The 20367-nt window shown below is 35.6% G+C and overlaps 5 protein-coding genes across 5 annotated transcripts in view; 3 read left to right on the forward strand and 2 right to left on the reverse strand.

Moving 5' to 3' along the window:
* LOTGIDRAFT_230898 (hypothetical protein) overlaps positions 1 to 7970 on the forward strand; it is an 18460-nt gene extending 10490 nt beyond the window's left edge. Inside the window, exons 3-4 of the mRNA XM_009051169.1 lie at positions 6291 to 6301; positions 7944 to 7970. The gene's annotated coding sequence lies outside the window, so the exon portion shown is untranslated. The remainder of the gene's footprint in view (positions 1 to 6290; positions 6302 to 7943) is intronic.
* An 874-nt stretch (positions 7971 to 8844) lies between these two features.
* LOTGIDRAFT_230924 (hypothetical protein) lies at positions 8845 to 11144 on the reverse strand. The gene is made up of 3 exons (XM_009051170.1): positions 10973 to 11144; positions 10417 to 10519; positions 8845 to 9979 (listed from the first exon to the last, which is right to left on the reverse strand). Exons 1-3 carry the CDS (start codon positions 11077 to 11079, stop codon positions 9842 to 9844), a joined length of 348 nt encoding a protein of 115 aa, XP_009049418.1. The 5' UTR covers positions 11080 to 11144; the 3' UTR covers positions 8845 to 9841.
* Positions 11145 to 12198: 1054 nt separating this feature from the next.
* On the forward strand, positions 12199 to 15090 carry LOTGIDRAFT_230925 (hypothetical protein; the record flags this gene model as incomplete). The annotated part of the gene is made up of 5 exons (XM_009051171.1): positions 12199 to 12331; positions 12665 to 12943; positions 13577 to 13732; positions 14667 to 14906; positions 15068 to 15090. The coding sequence occupies 5 exons, from the start codon at positions 12199 to 12201 to the stop codon at positions 15088 to 15090; spliced, it is 831 nt and encodes a 276-aa protein (XP_009049419.1).
* Positions 15091 to 17722: 2632 nt separating this feature from the next.
* On the forward strand, positions 17723 to 18259 carry LOTGIDRAFT_158173 (hypothetical protein; the record flags this gene model as incomplete). The annotated part of the gene is made up of 1 exon (XM_009051172.1): positions 17723 to 18259. One exon carries the CDS (start codon positions 17723 to 17725, stop codon positions 18257 to 18259), a length of 537 nt encoding a protein of 178 aa, XP_009049420.1.
* Positions 18260 to 19708: 1449 nt separating this feature from the next.
* Positions 19709 to 20367, reverse strand: part of LOTGIDRAFT_213170 (hypothetical protein) — a 6823-nt gene continuing 6164 nt past the window's right edge. The window contains exons 3-4 of the mRNA XM_009051173.1: positions 19890 to 20364; positions 19709 to 19718 (exon numbers count right to left, since the gene is read on the reverse strand). Coding sequence (XP_009049421.1) covers positions 19943 to 20364 — 422 coding nt within the window. The 3' untranslated portion in view covers positions 19709 to 19718; positions 19890 to 19942. The remainder of the gene's footprint in view (positions 19719 to 19889; positions 20365 to 20367) is intronic.

The raw sequence follows: 20367 nt of genomic DNA on the forward strand, positions 1-20367 counted from the left end.
AGAGAAAGATATGAAGAAGTTGGAGTTGATTCTGTTGAAGGTGAAGGAGAAGAAGAGGGAGAAGAATATTAAACTCAATTGAAATTTTATTACTGAATAAATTATTTACATTTACTAATTACATTGATGTCTGTTACATTATCTACTTGTAACCACTTATTATAAATATATCTATTGTCTGACTAGTCTCCATCGTGATTTATCAATGCAGTAATATATCAATTCAATTGTGAGTTTATTGCTTAGGAGTTGCTAAGGGTGGGGCTAATACTGTCAGTAATTATCCGTCCAGTCACTCCCCTCTCAATACATTTACAGAGTAAATCGTGATATAATCAACATTTAAACCTAGAACTTATAGCACACCTAAGCACCCCCAATCGTTTATACAACGAAAAGTTCAAAAGAAATGCTCAATATCATGTTGTTATTATGGGTTCTCGTGGTTAAAGGGGTATTCCGCTTTTTAGTAAAAAGTTTTCAATACTAAAAATCGACCACCTAAAAGATGTATTTACAAACATAAACCAATACCCAGAACATCGCGTCAACCAACCAATTGCCAAAGTCTTGGAACCCAAAACAGCCAAACCAATAGCTAAGCCGTAACACCCACCTGATAGAGTGAACATACCACTTAATGGGAACTCATAAGATTAAAAGATTGCTGAAACAAGCTGGGATTGAACCCTTTTAGCTATCAATAAGAACAATAAAAAAGAAAGAAAAATCATTGAAGCCATCCAAATTAGAAGACATAATCCATCAATCAATAGAGATCCTGAAGTTTTTATCCCTAGCGACTATGATAACCTTATCCATTAATTAACAGTTATAACTCACAATTAGAATTCTTAACAATATATACTTGTTAACCTTTATAATATTAGTACTTGAAATCCATTAAGACTGAATCATTAAAACTAAAAACGTCCTTAACAACCTGAAAATATTTCTAAAGAATACTATTTATATCTATGTATCTACTTGATTGAAATGTATTGTTATATAAGGGTTGATTAAAACAGAGAGTATTTATTGTTAATTAAGCAGTTTGCCCTTGTTTTGGTGTTGGGCTTTATAATCGCTCGATATTATTAGTTGAAATCTTTAGAAAACGTAGGATACATATTTCTATACAATTAGACTTTTATTTAACTTAAATCCGTACAGTAGTTTTCAAACAGCTTCCAAAAAGCATAACCAATTTAAAAACCTTACGTAATGTTTTTAAATATTTTTGCCGTTTAAAAATCAACGGCTGGAATTTTTTAGTCAAAACTTTCAGATACGTTAAATGGCACATTTGTCGAGATTTTAGAGCAACAAATAAATTCGATCTACAAAAAAGCGGAATGTCCCTGTCTTGCGACTTCGACTTTAAAGACGGATATAGTGTCGATAAAGTGTAAAATAGAAGAAGCTTATACACAAAATACGTTTCCAGAGACCAAATTCCGGACGCCTTGTATTATATGGTATTCACTTCTTCTATTTTCCACTGTATCTATGATCCTGCATCGCTTGTCGCATAATTCATATAATTTCCACAACACTTTATTTTGGCTTCTGGGTAACAATATCTATAATTCAAACAAATTTTCGGACAGCTTCTCGTTTTCTTATCTGGTAACTTCAGGAAATACCAAGCTCTGGGTATTACATACTTATACAAATTGTTTAACAATTAAACCAGAAATTGACAAAGTGGCAGCTCTGCTGATTCGAACGGTGGCATATCGTTGTTTTCTATCTCCAGAAGAGTTCCATTTCCGACAGTTTGATCAATTTCGCATCCACCACAATCTCCTCCACATAATCCTGTTATCACGTGACCACCCATAGTCCGGGTTATATTTCCAATGACTGCTGATGCTCCGACGTTTTTTTCACGTCAGAGAGTCTGGAAACTTGCCGATTTCAAATTTTCCCAAAACACAGCCTTTATCTTTAGGGTAACAGTCTTTGGCAGTACCATAACGTTGTCGATTTAGAGAATTATTTGTGAAGAAATGTGCATTAATATTGTTCTTAGAACAACCGTGTATCGTCAGTTTTTTTTTGTCGTTCCCACCCATTTGGTATCTGAGTTATCTAATGTACTCATTGAACAGTCACAACCAAAATACAGAACTTTTTCAATCGTGTTTGGCAAGCGAGAGTATACACTAGATATTGGTCATCAATTTTCAACCAAATTTTGCTTGGAGTCAATGGAACATTATATACAATATATACATAGACTGTTTTAAAGGTATAAAGTAAAATAAACTAATAAAAAAAGGCAAACAATAGTCTTTCAACAGTGAAACATATATATACAAATAGACCGAAACATTTGTCTCTATTCCAGTTTCTGATAGCTATTTTGAAAGTTGTCGACTGATTTGGTCTACTCCAGGCGACAACTGTTAAGATATCTACCAGATGCTGTAATAGCGGCATATGTTTCGAACTAATATATATATAAACAGATAATGGTAATAAAACGTCGGGAATAAAACACACACAGTCAAGTAACCTAATTTCGTGCTAACCTATTTTTAGTGCATTTCCGGAAAGGATTAATAAGTTACATGTGCGACCGCACGTAACTTCCGCATTTGCTTGTTTTGATAAACATGGGTTTTCTGTACAATATCAGCTAGTAGAATGAATCCAGTAGTTTCAAGCAAGTTAAATGTATTAAAGTATACGTTTACAAATACAAAATGGCGGATTTCAGATATTACCAAACGTCACAAGTCTTTATCGGCCAAATTTATTTGTGATTCCTAGCTGTAATCGGAATTCCAAGTGTCACGTGATCAACTAGCGGATCAATTTAGTGAGAGGTAATGGTTCCATAGTAAACTTGCTGTATATTTAAAAGCCCTTGTCATAGCACGAAGTTTACATATAGGCAAATATAATTTTTAATCCGATTCAAAACGAAGATGGAGATTTGTTGATGAAATATTAGATTTTAGAGGAAAATAATTATTAAGATAATCTGGACAAATATCTTTCATAATTAATGAGGAATCTGTGAGTACATTCAACGATTTTGGTAATGAAACTTGAATGTTTTCTTCATCTTTAATGGCCCGAGAGGGAGAGGGGAGTGAGGCCTTGGTATACGCCACTGTTGATGTTCTAGTTGATTACTACAGTAAGTAGATGGTGGAGCTCAAATTGAACTACCTGATGATGTCCTGCTAAATGTGTTCCATACCGAACTAAAATCTTGAGCAGTAGGATATGAATGTAAAGTAAAACTCAATTTTATGGAGCAAATATTCAAATTCAGTTTTAAAATAACAATTTTAATGATTGATAATATAAATATTGCGTTTTGTTTAAGCTTCATCTTGCTCCCCTTCTTCTTCATCAAATTCTCCCTCCTCTTCAGCTGTAGCATCCTGGTACTGTTGATATTCAGATACCAGATCATTCATGTTGGATTCAGCTTCAGTAAATTCCATCTCATCCATACCTTCACCAGTATACCAATGGAGAAAAGCCTTTCTTCTGAACATAGCTGTAAACTGTTCAGAAATTCTCTTAAACAGTTCCTGGATGGCTGTCGTATTACCAATAAATGTTCCAGACATCTTCAGACCTCTTGGTGGAATATCACAAACAGCAGTTTTAACATTGTTGGGAATCCATTCAACAAAGTAGCTGCTGTTCTTATTCTGGACGTTCAACATCTGTTCATCTACCTCCTTCATGGACATACGACCTCTGAACATGGCAGCTACTGTCAGATAACGACCATGACGAGGATCACAGGCAGCCATCATGTTCTTGGCATCGAACATCTGTTGGGTGAGTTCGGGTACAGTGAGGGCTCTGTACTGCTGGGAACCTCGAGAGGTGAGAGGAGCGAATCCTGGCATAAAGAAATGAAGACGTGGGAAAGGTACCATGTTGACTGCCAGCTTTCTGAGATCGGCGTTGAGTTGACCAGGGAATCGGAGACAGGTGGTCACTCCTGACATGGTGGCTGATACCAGGTGGTTGAGGTCACCGTAAGTGGGTGTGGTCAGTTTGAGGGTACGGAAACAGATATCGTATAGAGCCTCATTATCAATACAGTAAGTCTCGTCTGTATTTTCTACCAGTTGATGAACTGAGAGGGTGGCGTTGTAAGGTTCCACAACTGTATCAGATACCTGAAATAATAAGAAATTTGTTATTTAATCTTTGATTTGTGTGGGTTTTTTTTTTCTAGATACTAGTCAAAGGAACGTTTGCTGCCTGCATCATCCTGGAATTGATGGAATATCTACCTGAAGTTTGCAATATTTGCGAAACTGTAAACCATTAATTTAAACACGAGCATTGGAACAGCTGCACACCTAAACAGTAGCTAAGGATCTGTACCTCAGTACGTTCAATATATAATTAAATCATATTACAATTTTGCTCTTGTTTTGATTTCTGATTTTTTCGCCTCCCTTTGGAAAGAATCAGGAAACAAAATTAAAAGAAATTGTTATTTGATTGTTTTTAATAATATTACATGTTATACCATACCTTTGGTGAAGGACAAACAGAGAAAGTGTTCATGATTCTATCTGGATATTCTTCACGGATTTTACTGATGAGGAGGGTTCCCATACCAGAACCAGTTCCACCACCCAGAGAATGGGTCAACTGGAATCCTTGTAGACAATCACAACTTTCAGCTTCTTTACGGACCACATCAAGAACGGAATCTACTAATTCAGCACCTTCTGTATAATGGCCTTTAGCCCAGTTATTACCGGCACCAGATTGTCCAAATACAAAGTTATCTGGTCGGAAGATCTGACCGAAGGGACCTGATCGTACAGAATCCATGGTGCCAGGTTCCAAGTCGACGAGAACAGCTCTGGGTACATATTTACCTCCGGTAGCTTCATTATAATAAACGTTGATTCTCTCCAACTGAAGATCAGAATCACCGTGGTAAGTTCCAGTTGGGTCAATACCATGTTCATCAGAGATCACTTCCCAGAACTGAAAAAAAGAAATATAACTGATAATTCATATATATATACTTGATATTTCTGGTCAGCATAACTATGGTTATTTGACTAAAACTTTGTGATGTTTCAGAAACTTTTCATAAGTCTTTTAAGTCTTATATCATAGGGATAATTCACACTTTACATTAAAATTTAGCCTACACAATTGCACAGTAAGGATGGGTGTATGAAAAACATCATGAACGGTACGATTTCCAACCAGCTTATGCGTGAAGATCTATGGGAACATTGTAGTAGTTACTTACCTTAGCTCCGATCTGGTTACCACATTGACCAGTTTGCATATGAACGATTTCTCTCATGTTGATGGTTGTGAGAACTGACTAGAGTCTAGAAGTGAAGTGTAGTTGAAAGTAGAATGATTTGGTTGAGATTTGACAGTGTTTTATGTCAAACTAGGTTTTCAGTTACCATAAACAACATCTATTTTGTTCATTACTTAAATCATTAAACTGATTTGATAATCCATTATGATCCGATTCGATAATCAAATTAGTTCGATAATCAATATTTAAAGTTAATCTGATTTCAGTAAAATCACTGTCGGGATTATTGAATAACATCTTAACGAAATTAGCAGGTATCTGATAGCGATGTTTATTAAGCTTGTAAAGGCAGACATAATAAATGTTAATAGAATTAGTAGTAATAAGAAAATGATCCGTCACGGGTTGGTGATTAATAAGAAGTTTTAACTCGATTATTTTGGATTTTAATTAGATATCTGATAATTTTTAATAACGTTATAATAATGATATTTAAAATTGATTATCTTATATATAGTTAAAATATACACTAATCTGATATCATATGCTGTTTACTTAATTAATAGCCCTACCCCGCCAATCTGGTAACTACCCACTAGTATCTATAACAGATCTCATGTTCAGGTATAAATTACAGTTAAAATCACAAACTCTACATAGTTTGCGATATCAGCATCCGCTGGAAGCGAACATTAACTTGTCATCTACCAACCAACCAACAAACTCTACATTCAGTGGTAATATCTTGCCTTGGTTAGCTTCAACTCTTCCTGCAAGGTTCCCGTCTCTCAACCTTCGTCAGTTTTAACCTTTGTTTAGTTTCAACTTTTCTTAAGCTTCAACATGGTAAGTGAAATTCTTTCAAATTATTTTTAACTGTTAGGTGGTAAAGTGTTAGTGAGTATATTATATTTTTTCAAATAAATTTAAGTAAGGGAAGAATAAAATGCTAAAAACACAGGAGTTATACCATAGGATACTATTGTGTTTCGTTTTTACTGAAATCTCTAACTAAATGTAGTCTCAGGCTTATTTTTGTCATTGTTAAAGTACTAATCCTACATGACAAAAATAAGGGTGTTTATCAATTGATAATCTGTTAGTTTCGGATTAACACATTTGTTTATGAATAATCCTAAAATAAAAGTGTGGTCGTTTTTCTGCCTCAACGATATATGTGTAATTATATTAAACCGTTTTTGCTCAATATTAATCATCATTTTAACTTCTATATCTTACTATATTTGGTTCTAATACTCTTCTAACTGGAATATTTACCATATATCTTCTTCTTTCCTTTCAGCGTGAGTGTATCTCTATCCACATTGGTCAAGCTGGTATCCAGATGGGCAATGCCTGTTGGGAGTTGTACTGTTTAGAACATGGTATCCAACCTGATGGTCAGATGCCTTCTGATAAAACTATTGGAGGTGGCGATGATTCCTTCAACACTTTCTTCAGCGAGACTGGAGCTGGTAAACATGTTCCAAGGGCTGTATTTGTTGATCTTGAACCAACAGTTGTAGATGAAGTCCGAACTGGTACTTCTTCCATCCTGAACAACTCATCACTGGTAAAGAAGATGCTGCTAATAACTACGCTCGAGGTCACTACACAGTGGGCAAAGAGATCATTGACTTGGTTCTTGACAGAACGAGGAAGCTGGCTGATCAATGTACTGGTCTTCAAGGATTTCTCATCTTCCATAGCTTTGGTGGAGGAACCGGATCTGGTTTCTCTTCCTTGTTGATGGAAAGACTGAGCGTCGATTACGGCAAAAAATCCAAGCTGGAGTTTGCTGTTTATCCTGCTCCACAAGTATCAACTGCTGTAGTAGAACCATACAACTCCATCCTTACAACCCATACCACACTAGAACATTCTGATTGTGCCTTCATGGTGGATAACGAGGCTATCTACGACATCTGCCGACGAAATCTTGATATTGAAAGACCAACCTACACCAACTTGAACCGGTTGATTGGACAAATCGTTAGCTCCATCACTGCTTCACTTCGATTTGATGGTGCTTTGAACGTCGATCTTACTGAGTTCCAGACCAACTTGGTACCATACCCACGTATCCATTTCCCATTGGCTACTTATGCTCCAGTCATATCTGCTGAGAAAGCCTACCATGAACAACTTTCTGTAGCTGAAATCACCAATGCTTGTTTCGAGCCAGCCAATCAGATGGTTAAATGTGATCCTCGTCATGGTAAATACATGGCTTGCTGTATGTTGTACCGAGGTGATGTTGTTCCCAAGGATGTCAACGCTGCTATTGCAACCATTAAAACCAAGAGAACCATCCAATTTGTTGACTGGTGTCCAACTGGTTTCAAAGTCGGTATCAACTACCAACCACCAACTGTTGTACCAGGAGGTGATTTAGCCAAGGTCCAGAGAGCTGTTTGTATGTTGAGTAACACGACTGCTATTGCTGAAGCTTGGGCTCGTCTTGATCATAAATTTGATCTGATGTATGCCAAGAGAGCTTTCGTCCATTGGTATGTTGGTGAAGGTATGGAAGAAGGTGAATTCTCTGAAGCTAGAGAAGACTTAGCTGCTCTAGAGAAAGATTATGAAGAAGTTGGAGTTGATTCTGTTGAAGGTGAAGGAGAAGAAGAGGGAGAAGAATATTAAACTCACAGTAAATTAAATTATTTCTGAATAAATAATTCAAATCTAAGAATAACATAGTGTTTTTTATTTATTTTTCCTCCATTTTAACCTTAAATTCAGAATTCCAACGACATTTGGGCCAGGTTCTCAATTATTTTCACTTATTTATTTTGGTTGCGGATTTTTGGTTGAATTGTACGAGGCGGAATTATCTATATAGTACAAAATTGGAAAGCTTCTGTATTAATTCTCGACCCGGAGACAAAATTCCTGACAACCCATATGGTGTTTATTTCTGTAATTTACCTTGGCATCGATAATCCTGTATCGTACGTCGCATATTGCAGTTTAACTAAACAACATTGTTACTTCACATTGTGCTACTTTTCGGCCCCTTACTGGATAATAAGGACATTACAATGAGTGTATTTGTGTTTTTTTTAATACATTTTTGTCCCAAAATAGGTGTAAGAAGGCACCAAATGAATTCAATTTTCTGAAAGTTCTCTTGGAAGAACTCTCTCAGACTTTCAGTGAGAGGCTTGCGACTATGAAATCTCCACAGAGTTGCCGCATTCTGAAATCAGCCTGGATTGAAATGTTGGCAGGACAGCAGCATTATCCTACTATTTTTTCGATTTTCTACTAACACATAGACTCTTGCACACGGAGCTTCTGTTTATTGTCCCATCCGAACGACTGGATACTTTCCTCCCTGAATAGGATTGACTTTTAACTTTATAACTTGGGTTTCTTCGTAACATACCGGAGTTTCCATCAGAAAATATGCCAAATCAGAATAGTGGTTTTTAAATACTATTTCCTACATGGGAACGAAAGCAGTATGATTTAAATCATTGAATAGAGATAACTAAAAGTAACTCCTGTAGTGTACATTCCTCCTGAAAGCCGTTTCTAATAAAATCAGAGAACTTAATAACTTTTGTACGGTTTTATTAAATAAATATAAAAACATGAAAATATATATATTTACAACTAACAACATTTGTTTAACAAGGTCAGAACATCCAGAAAGTGTTGGTGATATGTGATTATATATCCTACAACTTTTGCCACATTCTAACACCTTTTCACAAAACATCTAACATGAAAAATTTGTCAAAAAATGTGTATTTTCATAATGAGAGACAACATTTATGACAAAAATTTACCGTTAGAAGCTTTGATACAGACTTGTTCCATTCATTACTGAGGTCACATCAAACTGTCAAAGATCTATATCAAAGACTAGACAGTGTCTTACTCAAACAGCTTATTCAATTAAAAATAATATATTAGATGTTAAAAGAGGAAACTATCCCTTAGAATGGACATAAAATTTAAAGTCTCAAACTTGGTTAATAAGTGTATATATTCATCAGTTGAACTTACCAGGAGCCATTGCCCATGACCAAAGAATAGAATCTCTATATATGACATATATTAACTAAACTAATCAATTATTAACACTTCTAAGCAAGTCTCAAAATTACTTTAATGAATTATTACTTAGTTTTAAGGATTTATTTGATTATAGAGGGATTCTGTCTTATAGTTTTGACACCAGGTAAATCTAGTGATGGTCGAAGACTCATTTTAACCAAGTTTTAAAATTAAAATTTTTATAATCATATCCAGAAATGCCTCTTCACTAAACTAATTGAAACAAATCATGATTGAAAAATGTAACCAATATTTGCTGAATGAAATTTGCAAAAGTACTGAACATCTTAACTAAATTGCTAGGTCAAAGTTCATTATTATCTAAAATTAGGCACATAAATATCCACTCTGCAACTCTTCCCATTCTTGGTGAATACAATGGTTAAAGTAATGAATACCTAAGCTTACTTCAAGGTTAAAGTTCATTGATATAAACTGTCTCGTATTGAACGTTAATATTTAAAACTAGTCTAAACTAGTTTAAAACATCTCTCATCTGACTCGTCTAATAGGTTTAGCTAGAACAGGTATCATCATCTGTTGTGTTAGATATAAAACACCACCAATTATAATAAACAATGACACGACCGCTATTAAACCAAATCTATAGATAATAGAATAGTCGTAAATCTGAAAAATACAAAACAGAATGAAAAACTCATTTAACATAACATACAGATCATAGAGATAAGGGAAATAACTCAAATTAACCATGATTTTAGACTACTATTAAACCAAAGCCATAAATTTGAATCAAACAAATTTAAATGATAAAAGTGTGATATTTAAATACTCTGCTCATTAGCGTTAACCATCTCTTAAAATACAGACAGTAACTGTAACTTATTAGGGTTTCATCTGAATACAGATAAAATGTCATACAAGGGAAGTAACCCAATCTTATTGTCCTTGCACATTTGCACAATATCACCCAATTAAAATCCAGATGAAAATGAAATGGAGTTTAACGTTATTTTTTCTATTTGATCAAGCTTCTTCAATGAAGACTGAACATTGCAATGCAATATGTGTATAATCAGTGAAAGTTATGTAAATATTACACTTACCTTTATTGAATCATCTGGTGTAGATATTTCTGGCTCTCGTGGAATAAATATTAAAATAATTGTTACCAGACCAGCTACAATAATTGCTAGTGGACCTAAATGTCTGAAAATAGATAAGATATTCAATGTTATTATAGTAAGGCAATGGAGGCAACTTGTAAGGCTTTATTATACACACCATCTTCTCAATGGCCAAAATATAGACAAAATGTTAAAATACCTTGACTTCAATAGCCACTTTTCTTGTATCACCTAATAAACCGATTAAATTGGATTTTATGCCAGTGAATACAAATTACCAGAGTCCTAGTATGCTATAGACAGACTAATGGCTTGACATTGTGGAGATATAGGCCTCTAAACACAGACCAAACTTTGGTATTCATACTAACTGAGGATGAAATAGTCCAGATTTCTGAAACTTCAAACTTCAGTAGGGACACAGACTGCAATATTCCTGTTATATATCTGAAGATCATTACTTTTCAAACTTCGGTTGACATCATAAACATGTGAAAAGAAAAATAATAAATGGGCAATTCATCATAATACTTACGAAAGTGCCCCTTGTGCTCGACTAAAAACTAAACAGAGTAACAGACATAACACCCACAAAAATGCTAAGATAAATAAACCTTCTCCAATACCCAGTACCCTCGCCATATTGACTTCAGAGTTAAAATTTTCGGAAAATTGACTTTTTGGACAAGTCAAGACATCATCTTGTTGATGACAACAAATATGGCGGGGATTTTGACCTACTTCTAGAATATTTTCTTTTGGTTGGCTATTGAAAATCTCCTAAAACCAATCAGATACATCTATAGTCTAGATTGATAGGAGAAAGGAAGTCACATTAGTCTGGATTGTCAAGCCATTTTTGGAAACATACCAAAGCGTCCATGCGTCAAATTGCCCATTTCGAACGTCTCAATGCGTCAATTTGTATACATAAATATGGGGAAAACTCAAAAAGCGTAAATAGTCAAAAGATTATCTCACAAATAATTCTCTTCTCTCTCTACCTTTTAGAATTTAGAAACATTAGATGTATTTTTCAACGCCCTGTCATTTTTTTAAAAGTTAACATAGATATTCTTTATTTCTCGAAAGTGATGCAGGGTTGACAAGCTCAGGCACAGTGTAGCATCAAGTATTTTAATGGGATAGGCATGTTGTGCCTCGCACACGCCTTGCATTGGCTAAACTATATAAACTTTAATGATATCGAAAAGCTTTTTGTTTTACATGGGTCAGAATAAGGTCCAATACATCAACGTGACTTTGTCCTGTGTAACATTTAAAGGGCAAAATGTGCAATTTTAAGGGATTGATTTAGTCTAAAATGTATGTAAATAGTTTGCAGAAGTACTAGAAATGTACGAATCCCTCAAGAAATACTTTAAACTAGGAATTTTATTTAATATTCCTATATATGTCTTTTCTATATATCACAGAGTATCTTAAATTCACGAGTCGTAATTTTAACATTCAAACGCAGATATTTCTGGACACATATAGATTTGAAGGCTCAAATTTTGACGGTTAGCTGTGAACACTATTATTGATTAGCCCAGCTAAAAAATTCCAGTTTTGGAGACTAAAGTATGATTGGTCAAAAATGGCCTTTCTATCCCTTTGTACATTTTCAATGAGTGATTTCAATAATTTGACAGCCTGAATTAAAAAATGTTATATGAAAAATATTGTCAATCTGATTATTCTTATCTATATTGGATTTATCTAGCCTTTTTATTTTCTGTTTTTTGTGCTACACACAAAATGAGGTCTCGTTATATTCTTGTGTTACTTGTATTGTGTCTATTGAACCAAACATACGGTAAAGACTTACAAAGTGTACCTCTGTTTCAAAGAGTCGGGGCTTTGAAGGTGCAAATCGAACAGTGTGAACCACGTATCGTCTAGCTGAAAAATATAACTGTGATGAGATGCCATATGTTTGAGTCACATATTGTCAAATCTTACTTCAGATTTTTTCACAATTTATTTTAAAAGTAGTGTTCAAATGGGATTAAATTATTTTATATGGTATGTTAAAGCCAAAAAAAAAAAATGAAAAATGCATTTTGGTACTTAGGGGCACAAATTTTGACGAAATTATAGAAAATTTGAATTGATTATTTTTTATTCAAAAAGCAATTTTAGTAATTCATCCCTAAAAAATAAGACCAGAAACCATATAATGCATCCGACGTTGATTTCGTTTTATCGAATAACTTGATTTCAGGAGGGACCATCGACCTAACGCGCTGCCCAATCAACCTCCAAAGAGACGAATATCTAAAGATATATCAAGACCAATGTCTACAGTTTAAAATCAATGATAAAAACCATCATACTCAAGCCAGTGACTATTGTCGCAATACAGGAGGACAGCTGCTCACAGTTAAAGACCAGTTTAAAGAAGCTTTTGTAGTCGGAGCTCTAAGCTCTTATAATTTCTATGGTAATGTATGGCTGGGATTGAGTGACGCAGTGAAAGAAGGCGAATACAGATGGGTGACGGGTTGGTAACATTTACTGACAGTTATATTATCAATCGGTTGGGATTGGAAATTACTTGGAGCTTTCGAGGAGTTCAAACAGCCCCGTCGTTAGGGTGGGGTTCGTGGGGGCTGGGCCCCAGCAAGTGAGTATTAAGTCCCAGCAAAAACTTCAGTTCAGCAGAGATTGATTCATATACAGTATATTTGTACAAAATCAAAAAGATATAGATTTTGATACGTTTTAAGCGCCTCAAAATTGTCAGAAATAAGTTCCCTTGGCCTTTAACGCTTCAAATTTTCTGAGTACAAAATCTGAGCCCCAGCACCAATTTATTCCTGGAGACGGCAAATGATTTATAGGACAACATTTTGACAAATCTACTTTTGATTCAAGTTGGCTCTTCAATAGGCTATCTTGGTCAATCTAAAACGGTTGTCGTACGAAATCGTGTGTTCTCAGATTACATGGTACATTGCTTGTCCAAATAAACAGTTGTACAGCTTCCAAATCTATACGAAACTACGTATGGTTCTTAGATGAAATAACAGGCGAACGTAATTCACAACAATTTTTAATCTTTTCCACGAATTAGTACCGGTATGTCGACCAAATCTTTATATTTTTGGAACACATCCAATGTTGTTTTTTCCAGGTGAGGTGTCCAGCTACTTTCACTGGGCGCTTGGACAACCAACACCGATCCTGTCGGCCGTGGAGGATTGTGTGCTTTTGAAGATGCCCGGGGGTCAGTGGTACGACCAGGGTTGTGACCTACCTCTCGATAATTTCCCCTGGATTTGTGAATATCGTAAGTTAAAAAAATGTATATAGTATTCAGACGAATTTTGTTCACGAGGAGAATACTTTCGAATACTGTCTGAAATTGTAACACTGTCGTAGCTCGGAATCCATTTCACACATCATGACGCTCCACAACTCAACTAAGTCTTCCAATTTATCTATAGTTATAGAAACTTCTTTTAAAGATGGGTTCCCTTATTTTTGTTTATGAAAATAGAAATGCTAATACTTATATCAATAGAAAGTAGAGGTGTTCTGATGACTTGGAAAAATACCAGTTTGTCTCCCATGTCAATAATTAATTCATAATTAGCTATTTTACCAGCAGAATTCCAATGAGTGACCGATCAAGAAAGGTCAAAAAGTATTTTATTGTTTATCCAGACATTTATGCTTGATTAAAACTCAATGCAATAAGAATATAATGATATGATTAAGAATACATGATAATTCATTAGGAACACCAACTAATCAAATAGTTTGTTTAATTTGACACTAAAAAATAAGGAAACCCATCTTTAATGAGCTTTTGTATATTCTTCTACAATCTTAATTTGAAAACCTTTTGTGTACAGTGTTAGGTGCTAATTATATCATGAGTTGTGTGCAACATTTGATCTGGATTTTACTGAGATTGTCAGTTAAACGCGGAAGCCTACGATATAACCGATCGGTTAACGTAAAGTGTGAAGACCCGACAACAATGCAACGTTTTTATCCAAGCCTTGCTAAAGCTGACCAAGTAGCTTTGACCATTCCAGTGGCCGTGACAAGCAATAAACGTGTTGATGTGAAAATAATTATATTAACTTTTTAAGAATTACGCTAAAACGATGGATTTCGTATGCACGTATGCATATATAACTTAGTGCTAGTTTTTTATTATCTATAAAGAAAATAGTTACGGTACGTCCCTGATCATGTTATATATTTTGATTAAGCTTTACGAGAACTACCAACCACTCAAACTAAAACGCAATCTACAAGGCAGTCGACAACGACACAAACAACAACTAAAGCAACAGTCAAACCAACTACCAAACCAACAACCAAACCAACTACCAAACCAACAACCAAACCAACAACCAAACCAACAACCAAACCAACTACCAATGCCACTAAGCAACCAATTGCCAAGTCGACGACGTCGATTGCAACATCTGGAGAAACGGACACTTGGAGTATGTCTTTATATTGATAACGACGATGCGTTGCGTTGGGTGCTGCAAACGCTTACAGCATTGTTTATACAGTCGGATCTTCGATTTAAGTAATTTTGGCGGAATGCTGAAATGTTCCTAAAAGCGTTACCACTAATTGTGTATAATATTATACGTTTCAGGGACGTATCGTAGACCACATTGAATTTACGAAGGGGTCGGCGTCTTCGGCTACTTTATCAGCCTCTCTGCTACCTGTCTTCATCCTAATATGCGCTCCCGAAGACCCGTAGTGTTACCTAAGCTTTTTAAGCCAGGCTAAAGAACGGAGTAATTGTCTCATCATTTGGGTTGTTTCTGGTCATTTTTAGTGTCTTATCGTTATTTCAGCTACCGAGACTGTCAAGATTATTGGATAATGGTTGCTATTGATTCAGGAAATAAACTGTCAACTCCAATTCGTATTTTATGTCTCCTTCTAGGTGGGAATTCTGGACTATCCATTGTTAAACATTAAACACCCCTTATAGGTGTGATGTGCAAGCTAGCGAATAAAGCCATTCAGAGAGTCGGACAGAAAGATTGTAAACATTATGGTTTAGTTTAGACTTTCTGTCGAGACCTCTGATTTGCTGTATTTGCTAGCGTACAACGCAATCAAATCCCTGTGACACAGGAAAGGGGGCTATTGCAGTCAAGATATAAGATAAAGTTGTCATGTTGAAGATGCGGGGTGGCAACATACACCACGTCAGTGTAAACAAAAATATAAAGATAAAATATCATAAGCACTCGTGGCATAAAATCCATATCCAATCATAGGCGTAGAATCAACAATTCAGCCCAAATAACCCTGCTAAATGGTGGCGTTCTGGATGGATAGCCATGAATCTTTCCGCACGGGAGTAGACTGACTGCGACCTTGGCAATAATGCAGATCTGATAGAAACCCACAAGAGATCAGGTAGCGCTTCTGAAGATCTTGGCGCTCTATTTGGCTATCTTTGGAGCTCTCACAATCGAACAGCCGCCTCGTGTAATGGGGGATTGACGTCACATGTGGGCTCCAAAGCCTCATTAACGTTTCGACCTGTGTTTTGATAAGATTGCAATAGATTAAAATATCGGAATAATGATCGACTGTTGCCTGTCAATTGTCAAGTTATTTATTTAGAATTCTATAAACCCACATCCAATCTACTTAGTAACAGCTTATAGAGATAATATCTCATGTTTCTTCTGTTTTACCCGAATTATAATTATCGTTTCTCAAACAAACAAATGGTTTTAATATAAGGAAAATTATCAAGAAATTTCTATATGATAAAAAATTCTTTTGATAAATACATTGCACTGGTATTCTAAGGGCCCTGACACACCATGGCGATTCAGTCAACAAAAGCCGGTGTAGTAATTTTTTTTAAACACGATATTGAGCTTATAAGTCGACCCAGATGTAAATGGAATCAGATAATCGGGGAAAGATCTATACCAAGAGGTTTGGCCAAGGATCTACTGGTAGAAAGGATCGTTAACTGCGAACCTAGGTTGTTATTCTTGTAAAATATAGTTGTTTCTTTCTGTTCTTTCTGTTCTTTCTTTTCCTATAAAACTTACTCATATGGGTATGCGCTGCCTAATCCTCAATGTGTAACGAGGCCATAACGTAGATAGTTGAAATACTTGTTGCATTCGGCAAGATTTTAGATCCGCCGGATTTCGAAATTCAATTTAGCGGTAGTATAAGCCAGCTTCAAAAGAGCAAGAATTAAAAAATGTCTTTTGGTATATATAGTTCAATATTTGTACACATTTTTCGTGGTTTATAGAGGGAGTAACCATTGTCTTCAAAGACTTCAATAGCTGATTTTAATAGCTTGTACGCTCGACACACATTTAGGATAAAGAAGTCACCGCAGGCCCGTCGCCAGACTTGATTGTTCGCAGGGGCAAGTAATATATCCGGAGGGGCAATGGTGTATGGTGAAATAGGACGGTTGTCAGAATTTTTCCGGAGGCAAACCATATATATATATATATATATATAAGATATACCATACGTCCAAAAAGGATCACGATTTTCTCATTGACTTCTTGAAGTCCAATAAAGCATTTATATGCAAACTTTCAGCAATCCTAGCGATGGATTTATTGTCTGAAACATGAGTTAATTTAAACATATTTTATCGATCAAAATAAGCAAAAGGAATTGTAGACAGGTTTCGAGGTCTTAGTAATGTTTCGCGGACTTAGTAATGTTAAAACGACTTAGTAATGCTTCGACGACTTAGTAATGTTTCGACGACTTAGTAATGCTTCGACGACTTAGTAATGTTTCGACGACTTAGTAATGTTTCGACTACTTAGTAAAGGAACATGTGTTCACAAGTCAAATGTTGTTTAGTTACAAGGCATCCACATTTATATGTGGGCGTAAGTGATATGTATAAATACCTATACTTGTAAAAGATTTCATTGTTATTGTCATCTACCAACCAACCAAAGATTTCATTCACAGATGTCCACTTTTTAAATAGCTCAACATAAAGTGCCTTGTTGATACACGACAGGAATCAGAATTTTTTTTAAAAAGTTGAAATGGAATATAGAATTATGCTACAAGTCACAATCTTGTTTTTCATTATTAGTATAAACAGATGTGCTGCATATAGATGCTTTAAAAAGACGCAGAAATTTTGACATGTTGCAAATATTGCAATTTACATTCACTGTGTAAAGCTGTCAACTTTAACCGTGTCAGTTTTCAGTGTCAACTAATGAGTGAAACACCAACTCCGTCCAATACGATTTTTGAATTTGACAATGTTTGAAAAAACATGGAAAATTGGAGAGAATCATATCTGGGTGCGTGTAAAAACCATAATTGTCCGAATAACACCGTATGTCGTGAATTACAAGATTCCTATAATTGTGAAGTTATCGGATGTGTTGGTTTTCCAGGTGTAAATAATATCAACTCGTCATCGTTTGAAGCTAAACCTTTGTGGGTGGTCAATGAAATGGTGGAGTATGTTTGTGAACGTGGATATTTCCCGTCAATCAACCCAGTTTGTACCGAAGATGGAACGTGGAGTCAGTTTGTCTGTTCACCGTATTTTAAATGTGGTGAAATTAGAAAATGTAATGAAAGTATGGAAGAAAAGGATTATTGGTTGTATATTCCCGCTTACCAAACTCGAGTGAAAACGTTCTGTAAATGGGGTTTTGGTGGATACGTCAGCCTTCAACATCTGAATATAGCGTCCTTCTGGAAATACAAGAGAACAGGAACAAACTGCTCAATAAGTACAATAGATGATCCAGAGAACATGGGAGCTGGAACGACAGAATTGTGTTGGTTTTCCGGGTGTTAATAATATCAACTCGTCCTCGTTTGAAGCTAATCCTTTAAGGGCGGGTCAATGAAATAGGGAGTATGTTTGTGAAAGTGGATTTTTCCTGTCTATCAACCCAGTTGTACCGAAGATGGAACGTGGGGTGAGTTTGTTTGTACACGATTTGCTCTTTGTGGTCATATAAGGAAGTGCTATAAGTTTCCCGAAGACAAAGAATATATGCTTCTGAGTTTCAAAGGTTGGTCAGGGCCTTTTGTAATATAGAACTGGTTCATTTGTCAGTCTTCTGCATCCGAACTTTGCAATCTATTCAGATACAAATATGACAGGACCAAACTGTTCAATATGTACAATAGATGACCCAGAGACCCGCGGGGCTGGAAAAACGGAATTTCAAAAAATAAAACTTGGCATACGGACCCTCTAAATCAAACCCATCTTTCTTACCTTTTCAACTGGCTTCTTAAATGCCCAATATTTTGGTTCAGCCCATAACTGTTACCTTAAAGATAATGGCTGTGGTTTTCTGGGACAATTTGTAATCGACACAACGGACGGGCTTCAGGTTTCCAGACTCTCACATCACCGGGGATTGGAAATATAACCCAGACTATGGATGGTCAAGTGATCATGGGATTCTGTGGGGGACAATGTGGTGGATACAAATCGATGAAACCGGAAATGGAACTCTTCTGGAGATAGATAAAAAAACAACATTCTGTTCGAATCAGCAGAACTACCAATTTGTCAATTTCTGTGATAGGAGGGGGCAAGAACTACATTCCAAGATTTGTTTATTGATTGTGGGTATCTCTAGTCTTGGTTATCTTGATTTATCAAATTGTATGAGTCAATAGACAACTTGCACATGAATCTAACGGGCGATTATATTTTGAATATTATAAACTCAGAACCTCGATGTGCTACATGCGTCATTATAACATTCATAATGAGTGCCATAACACACTAGAGTTTTAGATCAATCAGAAATCCTTACAATCTAATCATAATTAGATTACAATTTCGTTTCGTTATTTTTGTTTTCGGTTCCGTCGTAATCTAAAGAGATTTATACCAAAGTCTCGTACTGTTCCATCCAATCATAGCGTTTCATGCAGTATCCGTGTGGAGCGTGATTGGCTGATATATATAGCTTTTAGCGTGACCACCAGTATACGACATTGTCATAGATCTAGTTAGATTACAATGGAGACCCAAAAATAGAATAATACCAAAACGAAATTGTAATTCTGATTTTATCTAGATTGGAATCACTATCACATGTTGTTGTTAGTGACCGAAAAGTATATCCTCAACTAGTGATGAAAATAAGCTTTCAAGGGTTAGAATTTATCGTACAACTTGGTAAATCAAGATGGAGACTAATCTGTCCTGAGACATTGTGGGGACTTTCATTAAAACGGAATTTGTGACCTATCCAGTTTTGAATATTACATATTTAATGGGTTTTTTTTTTGTTAATGTTGTAAATTCCATTTTGGTTTGTCAATAGAGGGTCTGATCCTTATCTTATCCACCTTGTTAGAAATATTTTAGTTTTCCATGATTTGAAAAATATAATGTAAATTGAAATTTACATGGCACGACTCAAAGGGGGGGGGGGGGGGGTCATTTATAAGACATATTCGTAATTGATGGATTTTAATAATTTATTCAGAAATAATTACATTTAGTTTGAGTTTAATATTCTTCTCCCTCTTCTTCTCCTTCACCTTCAACAGAATCAACTCCAACTTCTTCATAATCTTTCTCTAGAGCAGCTAAATCTTCTCTAGCTTCAGAGAATTCACCTTCTTCCATACCTTCACCAACATACCAATGGACGAAAGCTCTCTTGGCATACATCAGATCAAATTTATGATCAAGGCGAGCCCAAGCTTCAGCAATAGCAGTCGTGTTACTCAACATACAAACAGCTCTCTGGACCTTGGCTAAATCACCTCCTGGTACAACAGTTGGTGGTTGGTAGTTGATGCCGACTTTGAAACCAGTTGGACACCAGTCGACAAATTGGATGGTTCTCTTGGTTTTAATGGTTGCAATAGCAGCGTTGACATCCTTGGGAACAACATCACCTCGGTACAACATACAGCAAGCCATGTATT

Source organism: Lottia gigantea (genome assembly GCF_000327385.1).
Source record: "Lottia gigantea unplaced genomic scaffold LOTGIsca_16, whole genome shotgun sequence".
Classification (NCBI taxonomy): Eukaryota; Metazoa; Mollusca; class Gastropoda; family Lottiidae; genus Lottia; species Lottia gigantea.